Source organism: Sapajus apella, unplaced genomic scaffold, assembly GCF_009761245.1.
Source record: "Sapajus apella isolate SASKATOON/1434 unplaced genomic scaffold, GSC_monkey_1.0 scaffold27, whole genome shotgun sequence".
In the NCBI taxonomy this organism is placed as follows: domain Eukaryota; kingdom Metazoa; phylum Chordata; class Mammalia; order Primates; family Cebidae; genus Sapajus; species Sapajus apella.
Window position 1 is genome coordinate 10,003,256 of NW_022436967.1, and position 18,200 is coordinate 10,021,455.

Here is an 18,200-nt window from a genome sequence, read left to right on the forward strand (position 1 = left end):
TTATAGTAGATAGTAGACTTTTCTTTTACTGGCATTTTAAGGTGTTAGGGAAAGTGTTGCAAAAAATATGTAGTTCATCAAAATTCTGGTTTTACTGACATAACATTGTAACTTTTCATTTGTGATGAAGACAAATTGTAAACTTGATTTTTTTCTTCTTTTTTTGTTTTTTGTTTGTTCGTTTTTGAGATAGCATCTTACTCTATCACCCAGGCTGGAGTGCAGTGGCGCAGTCTTGGCTCACTGCAACCTCTGCCTCCCAGGTTCGAGCGATTCTCCTGTCTCAGATTCCTGAGTAGCTGGGATTACAGGCATGCACCACCTCGCCCACCTAATTTTTGTATTTTTAGTAGAGATAGGGTTTCACCATGTTGGTCAAACTGGTCTCAAACTCCTGACCTCATGATCCACCTGCCTCAGCCTCCCAAAGTGCTGGGATTACAGGCGTGAGCCACCGCACCCAGCCAAACTTGATTTCTTACATAGATTTCTCATCCAAACATTTCTGTGCCTCAGACGACACAATGAATGATTCCTTTTGTATATATCATTTTCTGTATATCATAGTATAGTACCTATAAGGAAAGAACAAAAAAATACATTTTCATTTTATTCTTTAGATCAGTACAATGGAACATGAATTTTCAATTAAGGAACGTGGGTTTGAAGTTCAATTAAGAGAAATGGAAGACAGCAATAGAAATTCTGTTGTTGAACTGAGGCATCTCCTAGCGACTCAACAGAAGGCGGCCAATAGATGGAAAGAAGAAACGAAGAAACTTACTGAAAGTACAGAAATTAGAATCAATAATCTGAAGTAAGTCTACTGTTAGTTGTTTGACATATTTTACAGAATAAATTATTTAACCTATAGTTTAATGTCCTTGCCATGATCTTTTGTAAAACATGTATAATTTTGGACCTTATCTTTTTATACAGTAAATATTTATGAAACTACTATAAAAATGTCATAAACCAAAACAAATATATATTTTCTAATTTCATGCATATTTCATAAAATGTAATAATTTTTGTTGGATATATTAGTTTAGATAGTTGCAACAAAATCTTTTTGGTCTGCAAAGCCTGAAATATTTGTTTTCTGGCCCTTGAAAAAAAGTTCTCTGACCCTTCCTCAGAAAGAACTTGAGATTTTGTGCTGAATGAGATGAGAAGCTCAAGACCTTCAAGATAGGAATGAGATCAGAGGGCTTTGAGCAAAGTCATGTGATCAGACTTAAATATTCAACAGATGATTTTGATCACCGTATGAAATAGACTATAGTAAACCTAAAACTACTCTAAAACATAAAGCCTATTAAAAAAAAGAATAGACTGTAAAATGGTAAGGTGTTTAAGTCAGGATATCAACTAGTCAACTATGTATATAACTTGATATTCAGGGGAGAGATTACAACAAGAGCTATAAACTTGTGAATCACTAACATACACATGATTTTTAAAGTCATGGAATGAGAACATGTCAAAAACAAGGGTAGAGAGATGAAACTGTGTGAAGACTGAGTTTCAAAATGTAAAGCTTAAGGAAATCACTCCACTGAGAAGGACTGAGAAAGCACATCCAGAGAAATAGAAAATAAAGACAAAACAGTTAAAATAAAAAATAAAAATTTAGAAAAAAATAAGCAATAATGGGTGACATGTATTGAACACTTAATGTGTACATTTTTCTAAGCAACTTACACGTACTTAATCTTTACAGCAACCCTGCAAAGTATGTAACATTATTAATTATGTTTGACAGATGTCCAAGCTGAGGCCAAAGGAAGTTAAGGAACTTGAACAAGATCACATAGATAATGAATAGACAGATCTAGGTTTCATATTCAGTTTGGGTAAAGACAATATGCTCTTAAGCATTATGTTTTATAAGAATTTGTTATTAATTGGCTGAGTAAGATAAGGACTGAGAATGGACCTTCTAATTTGTTACCATGTGGTGACTTTGTTCGTCATGGTAAGAGGAGTTTTGGTGGAATGTTAGAATGAGAATGAAATATATTTAAAATGAAAGAGTTAGTGGTGAACTAGGCAATTTGAACCAACCCTCCACAACAAATAAAAAGGTTGAATTATACAAAGCATCTACAAAGAGCACTAAAGAACTAACAAAAAAAAATCACTACCAGTTAGACTCAGTGTCAGGGATGCAAAGCTGGAATAACATTAGAAAATCAATTAATATAATTTACAACACTAACTTGTTAAAAGAGGAAAATCGTAAGAACTTTTCAATAGATACAGAAAAAGCATTTGATAACAATATTCCTTCATGGTTATGTTTTCAAAAATATTCCTTAAAAAACTAGGAATAGAATTTCCTTAATTTTCTAAACGCATCTATTCTACAGCAACATTGTTCTTAGTGGCAAAAAAGAATGTCAATAACGTTCTTTTGAAGACTGAGAAGATGTCAGAGAAGTTGACTATTACCATTTCTATGGATCTTTGTACTGGAGATCCTATTCAGTGCACTGGGGCAAAAAGAAGAAATAAAAGGTTGACAAAATGGAAAGGAAGAAAGAAAACAGTCATTCTTTACAGACATGGTTGAATATGCAAAAAGTCCAAAATAATTGATAGACAAATTATTAAGTGAATATAGAAAAAGCACTTGTATATCTACATATCAGTAACAAACATTTCAAAGCTAAAATTTTTAAAATAGTATGATTTATAATCACATCAGAAAACATCACATACCTAGCAACAAATCTGACAAACGATATGTAAGACTGTTGTTTGAAAACTATAATATTAAGAGTAATTAAAATCTAAATAAAGGCAGAGACCATGTTTATTAATTGAAATGCTAACTATTATATTCTTTCTCCCCCACCAATCTACCCATAGATTCAATGTAATCCAGTTAGAATGCTAGCACATGAAACAGTATCTGAAGTATATTAAGTTAAAAGACAGTAATATAAAAGTATGTATGGTGTTATACTCTTTATCTAACAGTGAGGAGTATATGTGCCTGTGTTCGTAGACATACATGTATGTAAACCAACATGTACACACACAGTCATACATACACATACACACATTTGTGTTTTTAAAAATGAACAGGAGGCTGGGCATGGTGGCTCACACCCATAATCCCAGCACTTTGGGAGGCCGAGGCAGGTGGATCACCTGAGGTCGGAAGTTCGAGAGGAGTCCGACCAACATGGTGAAACCCCGTCTCTACTAAAAATACAAAATTAGCTGGTCATGGTGGCACATGCATATAATTCAGCCACTTGGGAGACCGAGGCAGGAGAATCACTTGAATTTGGGAGGCGGAAGTTGCAGTGAGCCAAGATCATGCCGTTGTACTCCAGCCTGCGCAACAAGAGTAAAACTCTGTCTCAAAAAAAAAAAAATGAAGACGTGAGCCAAAAAATAATTCAGAAGTAACCTATGAGAAGAGAGGGGGACAGAATGAAGGCTAGACTTGTTTGAATGAACCTTGTTTTATAGATTTATAAAAGTTTAATTTTGGAACCATATAAATGTTTATATAATTATTTTTCAAATTAAATCAAAATTTGAAAAGCAATATCCAAAAATCAAAAGTAAAATTAAACAAATTAACTTAATTATATGGGAAGTTGATGGCTTAACTGCATAGATTAATTATTTCAAGGGGTATTAAATACAGTAATTAAACTGTGTGGGATAAAGCCTAAGGATAAAAGGAAATGCAAAAAAATCATAAACTGTTTTTAGTAGTCATATTTTTAGAAATAAAATGTGTGGTGATGTTCTAAAACTTATAGTATAAGGCAGTTGAGGTATTATAAAAGTCTTTAGGAACCAAATTTTTAATCATAAAAGAGAAGAAACTCAAAGAAATTGAATAAACTTGTAGTTCTAAAGTGGAATTGGAAATATGAGTTTATAAACTCAAGATATATTTTACTCTTTAAAAACATTTATTCCCTAGTTCAGTCCTTTCAGTAAACAGTAAAAACAAGACCAGTATTCAGTTGCAATGAGGTCTTCTAAAAAAAACTAGGACTCTTTGGAAAAATGTTTGATTACAGATTTGAGACAGGAGAGTACAAGAGAAGCCTAGAAAATACTTTGTCATTGCAAAAAGCAAAGAGAAGGCATCAAGATAAGTGACGTGTGGACCAACTTAAGGTAGTTCCCCTTTGCCCATGTGGGTACAATCTGGATGTCAAAAAGAATATGTGCAGTAAATTGAAACATATAAAACATATTTTTTAAATCTATGCCTTCAAAATTTTTTTTGTTGTTTCATTTTTGTTTTGTTCTTGTTTTGTTTTGCTTTGTTTTGAGACAGGGTTTCACCATGTTGGTCAGGCGGGTCTCAAAATCCTGACCTCAGGTGATCCACCTGCCTCAGCCTCTCAAAGTGCTGGAAATACAGGTGTGAGCAACCGTGCGTGGCCCAAAATAGTTTTAAATAAAGAAAAAAAAAAGTCTTTGGTCACCATTGGAAGATGCTGTAGAATCAACTCATTCTAGAAGAAAAAAAATGAATAAAAGGAAAAATCAAGTATTTATTCTACCTTTCCTTTAGTCACTGTATGTTATCAAATGCTATTTGGTGTTTTGTACCATAATAGCCTCAAACTTTGTTTCTCTCTCTTTTTTTTTTTTTTTTTTTTTTTTTAATGGGTACCCAGTGCCTGGGCTTTATTTAACACCACATCCGTGACAACAAGGTGACCTAGAGCCCATATAAGCGGGACCCACCCTGCCCCCAAACAGGCCACGGGCCCCCTTGGAAGATGTCGGCTTCTTGGGATCACTTTCAGTTTTTCTCAGAGCCCCTGTAAAAGGAGCCCTCTAACTATCTGCTTCCTGTGGAAACCTGGACTCTGGCTAGGTCAAAGTGGATTCCTAGTTGGTCGTCTTCTTTTGTTTCTGTTTAGGCTTGTTCCAGATCCTTTCCAGGGCCACTTTTCGCATGCAGAAGGTGATAGCAAAGTTGCCCTTGTACCAGTCTCTGTTATAATACATGTGCTTCTGAAAATTTTTACTTAAAAATTCCTTGTAAAAGTCCGCCATTTCTTCTGCATTCTATGTTGTTTTCTGACCCGATTCAGTTCTCAGGGCCAGGCCTTTAGTTTTTAGTCTTAAGAGAATAAATTCTTCTTTTTCCTTACTAAAAGTCAAATTCTGGTTTGCCCAGAACTGTTGATTCCATTCTTGTGTTTCTTGTCTTAATTTTCTAAGCTTTTGTTCCAATAGTGATTCATTTTCAGGTATGTAAAAGTGGACAAGTCAAAGGTTTGAATATTTATCTGGGGGTCCTATCCAATCATGGCAAGACTTTCTTGGAGGACAGAATCTTGAGACTCCACTGGGAGCTGCTCTTGGGGGCGAGCTGACAACTGTGGCAGGCAAAGTCACTGCAGAAGGAGGGAGAAGGGTCCTCCCCGCCTGCAAGGCCACCACGGCCCCACTCCCCCTCAAACTTTGTTTTTCTTTCTCAAGATTGGTCTGTTTGGGTTTATTTGTGGCTCCATACAAGTATTAGGATCATCTTTTCCATTTCTGTGAAAAATGTCATTGGAATTTCTATAGGAATTGCAGTGAATCTGTAGATTACTTTCAATAGTATCGAAGTTTTGACAATATTAATTTCTTCAGTTCATGAATACGAGATAGCTTTCCAATTTTTTGTGTCTTCTTAAATTTTTTTTATCAGTTTTTGGTGGTTTTCAATATAGAGATTTTTCACCTTCTTGGTTGAATTTATTCCTAGGTATTTTATTGTTTTAGTAGCTATTGTAAATGGCATTGTTTTCTTGATTTCTTTTTCAGATAGATTGCTGTTAGTGTATAAAAATGCTACTGATTTTTGTGTGTTCATTTTGTAATCTGCAACTTTACTTCATTTATTTATTCTGGCATTTTTTATGACGTCTTTAGGATTTTCTATAAATAAGATCATTTCATTTGCAAACAGGGACAATTTAGCATCTTCCTTTCCAATTTGATGCCTTTTATTTGTCTTGCCTAATTTCTGTGGGTAGGACTTTCAGTACCATATGGAATAGAATTGTTAAAAATGGGCATCCTTGTCATGTTTTTGATCTTTAGAGGAAATAATTTTAATTTTTCACATTAAGTATGTTAGCTGTGGATTTGTCATATGTAACCTTTGTTGTGTTGAGGTAGATCCCTGTTTTGAGTAGGAAATTATTTTTCTTAAGAAAAATTTAAGAATGACCTCAAAAATTATAGATATTTTAGATTTTAACTTAGGTTTTATACATATATATTTTAATATATAAGGTTAAATATATTTAACCAATAAACAGTTTAATTCATGCCATAAATATCTTATAAATTCAATTTTTATTACTAACTCTTATTTTAAATGCTTTGTGGTTTATACTTTCTTTTTTTAAAACCCATAATGTAGGTACTCGAGAAAGGACATTTATTTCAGTTTTGTTTTTAATTACAGACAAATCTATGATTGTCATGAATTGTTTCTCCTCCAAAACATAAACTGAGGCAGAGGTCTGGCATGGGCACAAAAGATGGGTGTTCCCACATATAGCACATGCTAAAGATTAAAACAAAGTAACAAAGTAGAGATAAGAAAGAAAAGGACTTGAATTAGAGGAAGATGGACAACATACCCGTGATATTAAACCAGATGAGCTATAATTGTTTAAAAAGGGGGATAGAAATATAATAGATTTTAGGAATAAACATAATTATCTGGCTTGAGAGTTTAAGGTAAGAAATAAGCTACAGAAGAAAAGATTCAAAGCTCAGCAGTGAATAACAATTTTGTAGGAATATATTTACTGGAACATAAATTTATAACCAAGAATTAATCGTAAATGGAATCTTTAATGATTTCTGGTTAAAATTCTATAATTGGCTGGGCACACTGGCTAACACCTATAATCCCAACACTTTCGGAGGCCGAAGCAGGTGGATTGCCTGAGGTCAAGAGTTTGCGGCCAGCCTGACTAACATGGTGAAACCCTATCTCTACTAAATAAAAAAAAATAGCCGGCCGTGGTGGCACATCCCTGCAATCCAAGTTACTTGGAAGGCTGAGAAAGGAGAATTGCTTGTACCTGTGAGGCAGAGGTTATAGTAAGTCAAGATTGCCCCATTGCACTCCAGCCTGGGCCACAAAAGCAAAACTCCATCTCAAAAAAAAAAAAAAAATCTGTAATAGCAAATGTTTATATAATGAAATATATCTGCATTTGTTGGCTTTTAAGAGGCAACAAATCTTGACAATAAAAGATAGTTGAATGCTGAACTCTAAGAAAGAAATATTACAAAAGGGAGTTCCTTTTTAGTCATGTTATGGAATTACTATTCCCACAGAGATTATTCTGATTTGCTCTTTGCTTCTTAGTACTTTAATTATCAGCTTTATTGCTGAATTACTAGTTCTTTTTTCTGAAGTTCTCAATTTTACCTGTTTGAGAAAAAAAAAAATTCAATTTCTGACACTCGAAAAACCTGCTGCCTTAGTTTCTCTTTCTCTCTCTCCCCACCACTCAGTCCTTCCTTCCTGTATTGGCTTTTAGATGCCTATGCCTGTATTTAAAGTGAAATTAGTTTCTCTTTCTCTTTTCCTCTTCTTCCCTGCATTTTATTACCAAGCTTATTTTATCCAGATGTTTAAATAAGTTTACTTTCTATCTTTATGTACTCACAAGCTTCAAAGAAACCCAGGCTTTCTGATCTTATCAAATTCTTTTTTTAAAGACAGTCGTTCTTATGCTATTAATTATCTGTCAAATTCTTCACTGCACCCTCCTGCAGCTCTACGTCTTACCTGATATTTGTCCTCATTTTGTAACTGTCCATAGAACATTTACCATTTGTCTTATTATCTTAGTTTCTGTATTTCAAAGCTCAACTTCTGTTACATCTTCCAAATAGATTTTTTCCTTAACAGTCTTTCTTCATTGATACCACTATTCCCCTAATTACTTAATATAAAACCTCATAGCTATCTTTGACCCATTCTTTGTCTTTATCTTCTTTCAGCAACCAAGTCCTATTGATTCTTCTTTTGAAATGCCTTCTATCATTTTATTCCCACTTCCATGACTCTAGAACTGCGTTAGTTACCTATTCCTATGTAACAAATTACTCCCAACATTTAGTTCTTAAAAACATTTACTATTTCATAATTTAGTGAGGCAAGAATTTACTCATGAAGTGATTGAAAGTGGCTTATCTGGGTGAACCTGTCTCAAGGTCTTTCATAAAGTAGCAATCGAAATGCCATTTGAAGACTTAATGGGTGCTGGAAGATCTGCTTCCAAGCTCATTTACACCTCTGTGGATAGAAGGCCTAAGTTCCTCTTTATGGCCAGACACCTCACTTCCTAGCCCTGTGGCCTTTCCACAGAGAAGCTTGGTATCCTCACAACTCCACATCTGTCTTCCCCCAGAGCAAATAATTCAAGAGAAAGCAAGAAGGCATAATACTTTCTGTGACCTAGTCTCCTAAGTCACATTTTTCTATTCATTAGAAGGTGAGTTGCTATATCCAGACCATATTAACAGTAAGGGACTTTAGGGCCTACCTTCTGAAGACATGAATGTCTAAGAATTTGTGGACGTATTTTATAACCACCGTAAGACCAAATCTGCATACTTTATTTGTGTAAATATTTGCTTATATTGTCCTCTCAACTCATGTTTGCATCTAAATTCCTTAATCTTGAACTTCTCAACCTCTAAAACAATGAGAAATATATTTCTCTTTTTAACCTCCCAGTTTATGATATTTTGTTATAACACCATGAATGGACAAAGATGACAACACAGGATAGATACAAGTCACCTTCTGTTTTTTCCATGTGGTAGCCATTCATCCCTGAAACATTTAATGATAAGACTATCCTTTCCTTGCTATTATACTTTGCACTGCCCCTTTTGTCGTAATTTGTGTTCGTCTATCTATGGATCGGTTTCTGACCTCTCTTTTATGTTCGGTTGAGTTGCTTGCTTATCCTGGTGTCAGTATCACACTGTCTTTATTATACCTTTGTAAGACACTTTTGAAAACAACTACAAGATTAGAAAAGTGACCTGATACCTAATTACAGCCATTTCTCTTATCTTGTTTCTTTTTGCAAAAATGTCTTTATTCTTGGTTTTGGACATTTCTGTATTCATATTAGAATTGTATGTCAAGTTCCTTAAACAAATTTGATGGGATTTTAATTTGAATTCTATCGACTCTATAAATTTAGAACAAGTAACATAATTCAAATTTTTATAATATTAAGTCTTTCAACCTATGGACATTAAATATCTCTCCATTTGTTTAGGTCTTCTTTAATGTCTCAATACAGTTAATTTTCATGTAGAAATCTTACACCTTTGTCAAATTTATTTCAATTTCATTTTCTCATCATTGCTTATATTCAGAAATACAAAAGCTTTTTGTTGCTGATGATATTTTCTTTAACCAGTGACCTTACATAGCACAAAAGCTGTAGAATCTTTTGGATTTTGATCATATCATCTATCAATATAACAGTTTTATTTCTTTCAAATCACTATATGTTTTGTTTCTCTTTCTTGATAATTGTACTAGCTAGAACTTCCGATGCAGTACACAGAGTAGGGATAGGATTCTTATTCTTGTTCCCAATCTTTAAAGTTTTCAGTTTTCATCATTTCATATAGTATTTTCTGTGTCGAGTGATAAGCTCTATCAGATTCAAGAAGTTTCCTTTTATTATTACATTACTAAGAGCTTTTATCACAAATTTTTCTTTTCTTTTCTTTTCTTTGAGACAGTTTCCCTCTTGTTGCTGAGGCTGGAGTGCAGTGGCCTGATCTTGGCTCACTGCAACCTCTGCATCCTGGGTTCAAGCAATTCTCCTGCCTCAGCCTCCCAAGTAGCTGGCATTACAGGCATGTGCCACCATGCCTGGCTAATTTTTTTTTTTTTTTTGAGACGGAGTTTCACTCTTGTTACCCAGGCTGGAGTGCAATGGCGCAATCTCGACTCACCGCAACATCCGCCTCCTGGGTTCAGGCAATTCTCCTGCCTCAGCCTCCTGAGTTGCTGGGATTACAGGCCACCATGCCCAGCTAATTTTTTGTAGTTTCAGTAGAGACGGGGTTTCACCATGTTGACCAGTATGGTCTTGATCTCTTGACCTCGTGATCCACCCGCCTCGGCCTCCCAAAGTGCTGGGATTACAGGCGTGAGCCACCGCGCCCGGCCGAGGTTTCACCATGTTAGTCACGCTGGTCTCAAACTCTGACCTCAGGTGATCCACCCGCCTCAGTCTCCGAAAGTGCTAGGATTATAGGTGTGAGCCCCTATGGTAGGCCTCCAAATATTAAATTTTATTAAAGCTTTTTCTGCATTGTTTGGAATGATTATTTGAATTTTTTCTCTTTAATTTGTTAATGGGATAAATTTTAAGGATTTATTTTGCTAATGTACCAAATTTTCATTCCTCTGACAAAACCAACATGATTGTAATGCATTCTTATATATATTTCTGGATTTGGTTTGTTAGAGTTTTACTTAATATATTTTTATCTATGTTCCTGAGAGAGATTGACCTGAAATCTTTTCTTGAACTTGCAGTTATATCAATGTTATGCTAACCTCAAAAACAAATTGGAGAGTAGCCCTTGTTTTTCGGTAATCTCATATATTAATATTAAAAGTGTTTATACCCTGAATATTTGATAGAATTCTCCAGTGAAACCTCCTTTCCTGGAATTTTGTTATTGTTGTTCTTGTTGTTGTTGGGTTTTTGTAGGAGTATTTTTTTTTAATTGTTGATTCAATCAAAATTTCTTTAACAGTGATAGAATTCTTCAGATTTTCTATTTCTTCTTTGACATAGTTTTGGTAAATTATATTTTTATACAAATATATCCATTCTAAATTTTTAATATTTTTGGATATAATGTTTTTTATATTATCTTATTGTCCATTTAATATCTACAGCATCTGTAGTACCTCCTTTTGCATTCCTGGTATTATTACTTATACCTTGTCTCTTTTTTCTTTATCAGTCTTATTAGTTTCTCAATTGTTTTACTCTTTACAAATAACCTTTGATTTTTAATATTTTCTATTTTATGTTTATTACCTAATTTTATTACTTTCTGCTCTTTGCCACATCTCTCCTTTCTTTCATGTTGCTGTTCTTTTTTCTATAAATTCTTTTTTCTATGTGTTCTTTTTTCTTGTTTCTTCTTGAAATAGAAGTATGGCTCAAATTTTCACCTTTTCTTTTTTCCTAGTGCATGCATTCTTTAATGTTATTATTTTTTCCTTTATCCTGACATAGCTTTAATATATGTTTTGATATATATAATACTATTAGTTGAAATTATTTTCCTTTTTTTTTTTTTTTTCGAGGCAGGATCTCACTCTTTCACACAGGCTGATGTGCAGTGGCTCAATCTCGTCTCACAGCAACCTCAGCCTCCCAGGTTCAAGCAATTCTCCTGCCTCAGCCTCCCAAGTAGCTGGGACCACAGGTGCATACCACCATGGCTGGTTAATTTTTATATTTTTTGTCCAGACAGGGTTTCTTAATGTCACTCAGAATCTGGTCTCAAACTCCTGGACTCAAGCAACTGATTCTCCTGCCTTGGCCTCCTAAAGTGCTGGGATTATAGGAGTAAGCCACTGCACCTGGCCTCAAATTATTTTCTAATATTTATTATCATCTTTTTTTAATCTACATGTTATATATAAGTGCACTTTCATGTAAATTCTAAAGTTCCTAAATATATGCAGTCATTTTAGTTATCTTTTTCTTAATTATTTCTATGTTTCATAGATTTAGAAACAGTAGATAGCTCAGTTTCAGGCCATTTCATTAATCAATATTTAGTGTAATCCAAAATATATTGGGATGTGTTTTTATTGTTTTATTTAGTACTTTCTATTTCTAACATCTTTGCTTTCTTTTTTTTTTCTTTCTCATCTTTTTAATTCATTTGGTATTTTTTTAATCATTCTACTTTTCTCCCCAATACTTGGAAATTAAGTACTCGTATTCTTTTGGTGGCTACCCTACATGTTATACCATACATACTTAGGAAGTCTGAAGTTAATCAAACCTTTTATCTTCCTCCCAGAAAACTCAAGAACCTTGAAACATAGTAACACCATTAATTTCTCTTACCCAGCCTGTGTATTTTTGTTGACAGGTTAATTACTATTCATTTAGTAAAAAATGTATTAGTGTTATTAACTATATATGAACAGTAATAAATGTAGACCAAAGTAATAAATATATATGAACAGTAATATATTTATTGTGTATTACTGAATGTATGATACGACAGCAATGTAGAACAAAGTAATAAATATGTGTGAACAATACTGTTCTGATACATTCCATCTGGAACCATTTTCCTTATGTCTGAGTTAGGTCTTTCAGAAGTTCCGTTGGTAAAGATCTACTGGTGATGAATTCTCAACTGCTACTCATAAAATATATTTACTTTTTGTTTATTCTTGAAAGATATTTGTGCTGGGTATGGAATCCCAAGTTTACAGGTGTTTTCTTCCAGAACATTAAAGATAACATCTTTGGGATGCTATGAACTGACAAAACATCAGGAGTTCACGCAGTGATAAGAGACATGAGAGTTCCAGTCAGCCAGAGTGGAAAGTCCTTGTTGAATACCCAGGGTATACAATAAAAATTTCAGGATGACCTTATCGTATTAATAAAACTAAACTAGCATAGAGTAAAAGGAATTGATAATCTTCCTTGAAAAACCTAAAAACAAGCTTCAAAATGAACAGGCTGGTCCTCAAGTAAATTAACTACCTGCCAGAACAAACCCAACACTTTTATTGAGAGAGAAACAAAAGCAGGAAAATGGTTCCTGTAACCAGAAAAAAAGAAAAACAAAAACCAGTGCATTGAAACACTCCCAGAAGTGAGAGGTGATAAAATTAATAGATGAGAACTTTAAACCGGCAATTGTAAATATTCTTAGTGATTTAAAGAAACACATGAAGATGATAAGGAGAGAAGTGGGAGATGCAAAAAAGGAACCAAATGGAAATCTGTAGATGAAAAATATTAGAGAATTCAAAATTCACTGAATGGGATTAACAGTAGATCATACACTGCCAAAGAAGAGATCAAAGAACTTTAAAACAGCAAAAGAAACCATCTAAAAATGAAGCATAGTGAGAAAAAAAGACCAAAAAAAAATTATGCACAGAGAGCCTCAGAGACCTGAGGGAGGATATCAAGCAGTATAAAATACATACAACTATAATCCCAGGAGGGCAGGGATAGGAATGTGGGAGTGTTTTAAGAAATAATGGGCTGGACAAGGTGACTCATGCTTGTAATCCTAGCACTTTGGGAGGCCAAGGCAGGTGGACCACCTGAGGTCAAGAGTTTGAGACCAGCATGGCCAACATGCTGAAATCCCATCTCTACTGAAAATACAAAAATTAGCCAGGTGTGGTGGCACATGCCTATAATCCCAGCTACTCAGGAGGCTGAGGCAGGAGGCAGAGGTGGCAGTGAGCCAAGATTGTGCCACTGCACTCTAGTCTGGGTGACAGATCAAGACTTCATCTCCAAAAAAAAAAAAAAAACTAATAAACAAATTTTTCTTCAACTTGATGAAAACCCTTTGTGTAGTTATCTACTACTGCATAACAAATTACTCCAAAATTTAGTGACTTAAAACAGCAAACGTTTATTTTCTCACAGTTTGTGAAGATTGGGAATGTAGACATGTCTGAATCAGAATGCTGCTGACTCAGGGTTTCTCATAAAGTTGCAATCCATGTTGCAACTTGTTGATTGCTGCATCATCTCAAAGCTTGACCAGGAAAGCATTTCCTCCCAAGCTCACTCTGTAGCTGTTGGCAGGGCTCAGGTCATCACTGGCATTGGCAGGAGATATCAGTTCCTTCCCTTGTTGGTATCTTCATGGGTCTACAATGTGGTAGCTTGCTTCCCTCAGAGCGAGGAGAGAGAGAAAAAGAGTGAGGGAGAAAAGGAAGGGAGGTGGTGAGAGAGAAAAAGTAAAACAAACGTCAAGATCTTGGTTTAACCTAATCTCGAAAGTGACATCCCATTACATTAACCATATTCTATCAATTATAAGTGAGCCCCTGGCTAGAGCCCACATAGGTGAGATTTTATTAGGACCTCATAAGGTAGGAATCATTGAGGTTCATTTCAGAGCTTACCTACCACACCATTACATCACACCATAACAAAAAATAACCTGAAATGAATCATAGACCTAAGCATAGAGAAAATCTTATGTTAAGCAAAAATTTCTTCCAAGATACGGGACTAAATTACAAAAAATTTCATAAGGTGGAACTATATTAAATTAAAACTTCTGGCCAGTTGCAATGGGTCATGCCTGTAATCCCAACATATTTAGAGATCAAGGTGAGCAGATAACTTGAGGCTAGGAGTTCAAAACCAGTCTGGCTAACATGGTGAAACTCTCATCTCTACTGAAAATACAAAAAATTAGCTGAGTATGGTGGCGCACACCTGTAATCCCAGCTACTCAGGAAGCTGAGGAACGCAAATTGCTTGAGTCTGGGAGGTGGTGAGCCAAAATTGCACCACTGCACTCCACCCTGGGCCACTGAGCAAGAGCCTGTCTCAAATATAAATAAATAATAATAAAATAAATATAAATAAAATTTATATTTATATTTATAAGTTAAATGTATACTCATCATACAAACATGCAGTTTTACTTACAGATGCTACTCAAGAGAAATGAAAACACGTCCACACAGAGACCAGCCTGGGCAACATAGTGAGACCTTGTCTCTACTAAATAAAAAACAATAAAATTAACCAGGCACGGCAGTGCATGCCTATAGTCCCAGCTACTTGGGAGGCTGAGGTAGGAGGATCGCCTGAGCCTTGGAGTTTGAAGCTGTGAGCCCCGATCATGCCAGTGCACTCCAGCCTGAGCAACAGACCAAGACTCTTTCCAAAAATAAAACCAAAACATATCCACCCAAAAAACCTGTACACAAATATTTATAGATATTTTATTTATAATGGCTGAAAATGAGAACCCAAATGTACATCACCAGGTGCATGGATAAATAGCAATAAAGAGGAACAAACCACTGATACATGCAACAACATGGATGAATCTCAAAAACAAGATTGGAAAAGAAATGTCTTCCAAGACAGAATAAATTATAAAACATTTATTTTTTGCAGTGAAAGACTACATACCATATATGTAGGTACATATACCTACATAGAAAACCATATACCGTATGATTCCATTTGTATTAAATTCTAGAGAAGGCAATTGTAATTTATAACGATAAAACAGTTTGGATGCCTAAGGCTGGGATTTGAGGGGTGGAGCAGTGACTGCAAAAGGGAAGAGGGAACTTTTCCAGGTGATGGACCTATTCTGTATCTTTTTTTTTTTTTTTGAGATGGAGTCTCACTCGGTCACCCAGGCTGGAGTGCAGTGGCACAATCTCAGTTCACTGCAACCTCCACCTCCTATGTGCAAGCAGTTCTGCTGCAACAGCCTCCCAGGTATCTGGGACTGCAGGCACACATCACCATGCCCACCTAATTTTTGTATTTTTAGTAGAGATGGAGTTTTACCATGTTGGCCAGGCTGGCCTGAAACTTCTGACCTCAAGTAGTATCCCCACCTCAGCCTCCTAAAGTGTTGGGATTACAGGCATGAGCCACCGCACCTGGGTTATTGTGTATTTTAATTGCAGTGGTGGTTACGTGAGTATATGCGTGTGTCAGACCTCACCAAACTCTACGCGCAAAATGGCTGCACCGTATTCCCCACAATTATATCCCAATAAGGTTGATTTTAAAACCAAAATAAATTTGCCTTTGCATGATTCACAATGTCTCCTTTCCTCCTAAGATTCTGATTAAAGGTATTTTAAACTTTTATATTGCATTTCTTTGTCTCTCACCCTCTTTATTTTTCATCTCTTTTATTGTGCTTTATTCACTCAGTCTCTTCTGATCTTTCACAGATTCTCTCTTTTAATATTCAGTTTGCTGTCATATATTTTCAAGGGGTTCGTTGGTTGCTTTGTTAACTATTATTTTAGGTTCATGAGCTCATGAGGAGGTTTGTTACTTAGGTAAATTGCATGTCACAAGGGTTCGGTATAGCTATTATTTTGTTACACAGGTAATAAGCATAGTGCTTGACAGTTTTTTATCCTCTCCCTACTCCCACCCTTCATCCTCAGATAGGTGTCTGGCTGTTACCTTCTTTGTGTCCATGTATACTCAATATTTAGCTCCCACTTATGAGAGAGAACATGCAGTATTTGGTTTTCTGTTCCTGTGTTAGTTCGCTTAGGACTATGGCCTCCAACTCCATCTATGTTGCTACAAAGGACATAATACTCTTTTTTGCGGCTGTGTTGTATTCCATGATGTGTACGTACCATATTTTCTTTTTTTTTCTTTTCTTTTTTTTTTTTTTTTTTTTTTTGAGACAGTCTTGCTCTGTTGCTAGGCTGGAGTGCAATAGCACAATCTCGGCTCACTGCAACCTCCGCCTCCTGAGTTCAAGCGATTCTTCTGTCTCAGCCTCCTGAGTAGCTGGGACCACAGGTGCGTGCCACCATGCCTGGCTAATTTTTGTATTTTTAGTAGAGACGAGGTTTCACCATGTTGGCCAGGACAGTCTCGATCTCTTGACCTCGTGATCCTCCCACCTCAGCTTCCCAAAGTGCTGGTATTACAGGTGTGAGCCACTGCGCCCGTCACCATATTTTCTTTATCCAGTCTACCATTGATGGGCATTTAGGTTGATTTCATGACTTTGCTATTGTTAATAGTGCTACAATAAATCTACATATGCATGTGTCTTTGTGGTAAAAACAATTTACATTCCTTGGGATATATACCTAATAATGGGATTGTTTGGTTGAATATTATACTTCTGTTTTAAGCTCTTTGAGAAATCTCCAAACTGCTTTCCACATTGGCTGAACTAGCTTCCCACCAGCGGTAGATAAGCGTTCTGTTTTCTCCACAACCTTGCCAGCATCTGTTATTTTTTTGACTTTTTAATTAATATCAATTTTGACGTGTGTGAGATAGTGTCTCATTGTGGTTTTGATTTGCATTTCTCTAATGATCAGTGATGTTGAGCATTTTTTCATGTGCTTCTTGGCTGCATTTATGTCTTCTTTTTTGAAATGGAGTCTCACTCTGTCACCCAGGCTGGAGTGCAGGGGCACCGTGTTGGCTCACTGCAACCTCTGTCTCCTGGGTTCAAGCAATATGCAATCCTCCTGCCTCAGCCTCCCAAATAGCTGGGATCACAGGCACCCACTAACACACCTGGCTAATTTTTTAAACATTTTTAGTAGAGATGGGGTTTCACCATGTTGGCCAAGCTGGTTTAGAACTCCTGACATCAGGTCATCCACCCGCCTCAGCCTCCCAAAGTGCTGGGATTACAGGCGTGAGCCACTGCACCCAGCCATATGTATTCTTTTGAAAGTGTCTGTTCGTGACTTTGCCCAATTTATAATGGGATTGTTTGTTTTTTTCTTGTAAATTTGTTTAAGTTGCTTATAGATTCTGGATATTAGACTTTTATAGGATGCATAGTTTGCAGCTATTCTCTCCCATTCTGTAGATTGTCTGTTTACTCTGTCGATAGCTTTTTTTTTGGTGTGCAGAAGCTCTTTAGTTTAATTAGGTCCCACATGTTAATTTTTATTTTTGTTATAATTGCTTTTGGAGTCTTAGTCATAAAATCTTTGTTATCTTCCTGGGTTTTTATAGTTTTAGGTTTTACATTTAATTTTTTAATCAACCTTAAGTTGATTTTTGTATATGATATTAGAGATCCACCTTCAGTCCTCCACATATGGCTAGCCAGTTAGCTCAGCACCATTTATTGAATAGAAGTTCTTTCCCCATTACTTGTTTTTGTCTACTTTGTCAAAAATCAAATGGTTATAGGTGTGTGACTTTATTTCTGCACTGTATATTCTGTTCCACTGGTCTGTGTCTTATTTTTTACAAGTACCTTGCTGTTTTGGTTGCTGTGGCCTCGTAATACAGTTTTACGTTCATTAACATGGTGCCTACAGCTTTGTTCTTTTTGCTTAGGATTGCCTTGGCTATTCAAGCTCTTTTTTTATTCCATATGAATTTTTTTTTTTTTTTTTTTTTTTTTTTTTTTTTTTTGAGGTGGGT

General features: G+C 35.5%; 1 protein-coding gene and 1 pseudogene across 2 annotated transcripts in view; one reads left to right on the forward strand and one right to left on the reverse strand.

The window, feature by feature from the left end:
- The window catches only part of SCLT1 (sodium channel and clathrin linker 1), a 231,804-nt gene that overhangs the window by 179,250 nt on the left and 34,354 nt on the right, over positions 1–18,200 (forward strand). For both annotated transcript variants that reach the window (XM_032292285.1, XM_032292284.1), the window contains exon 18: positions 621–817. In XM_032292285.1, coding sequence (XP_032148176.1) covers positions 621–817 — 197 coding nt within the window. The remainder of the gene's footprint in view (positions 1–620; positions 818–18,200) is intronic.
- On the reverse strand, positions 4,624–7,837 carry LOC116560919 (annotated as a pseudogene).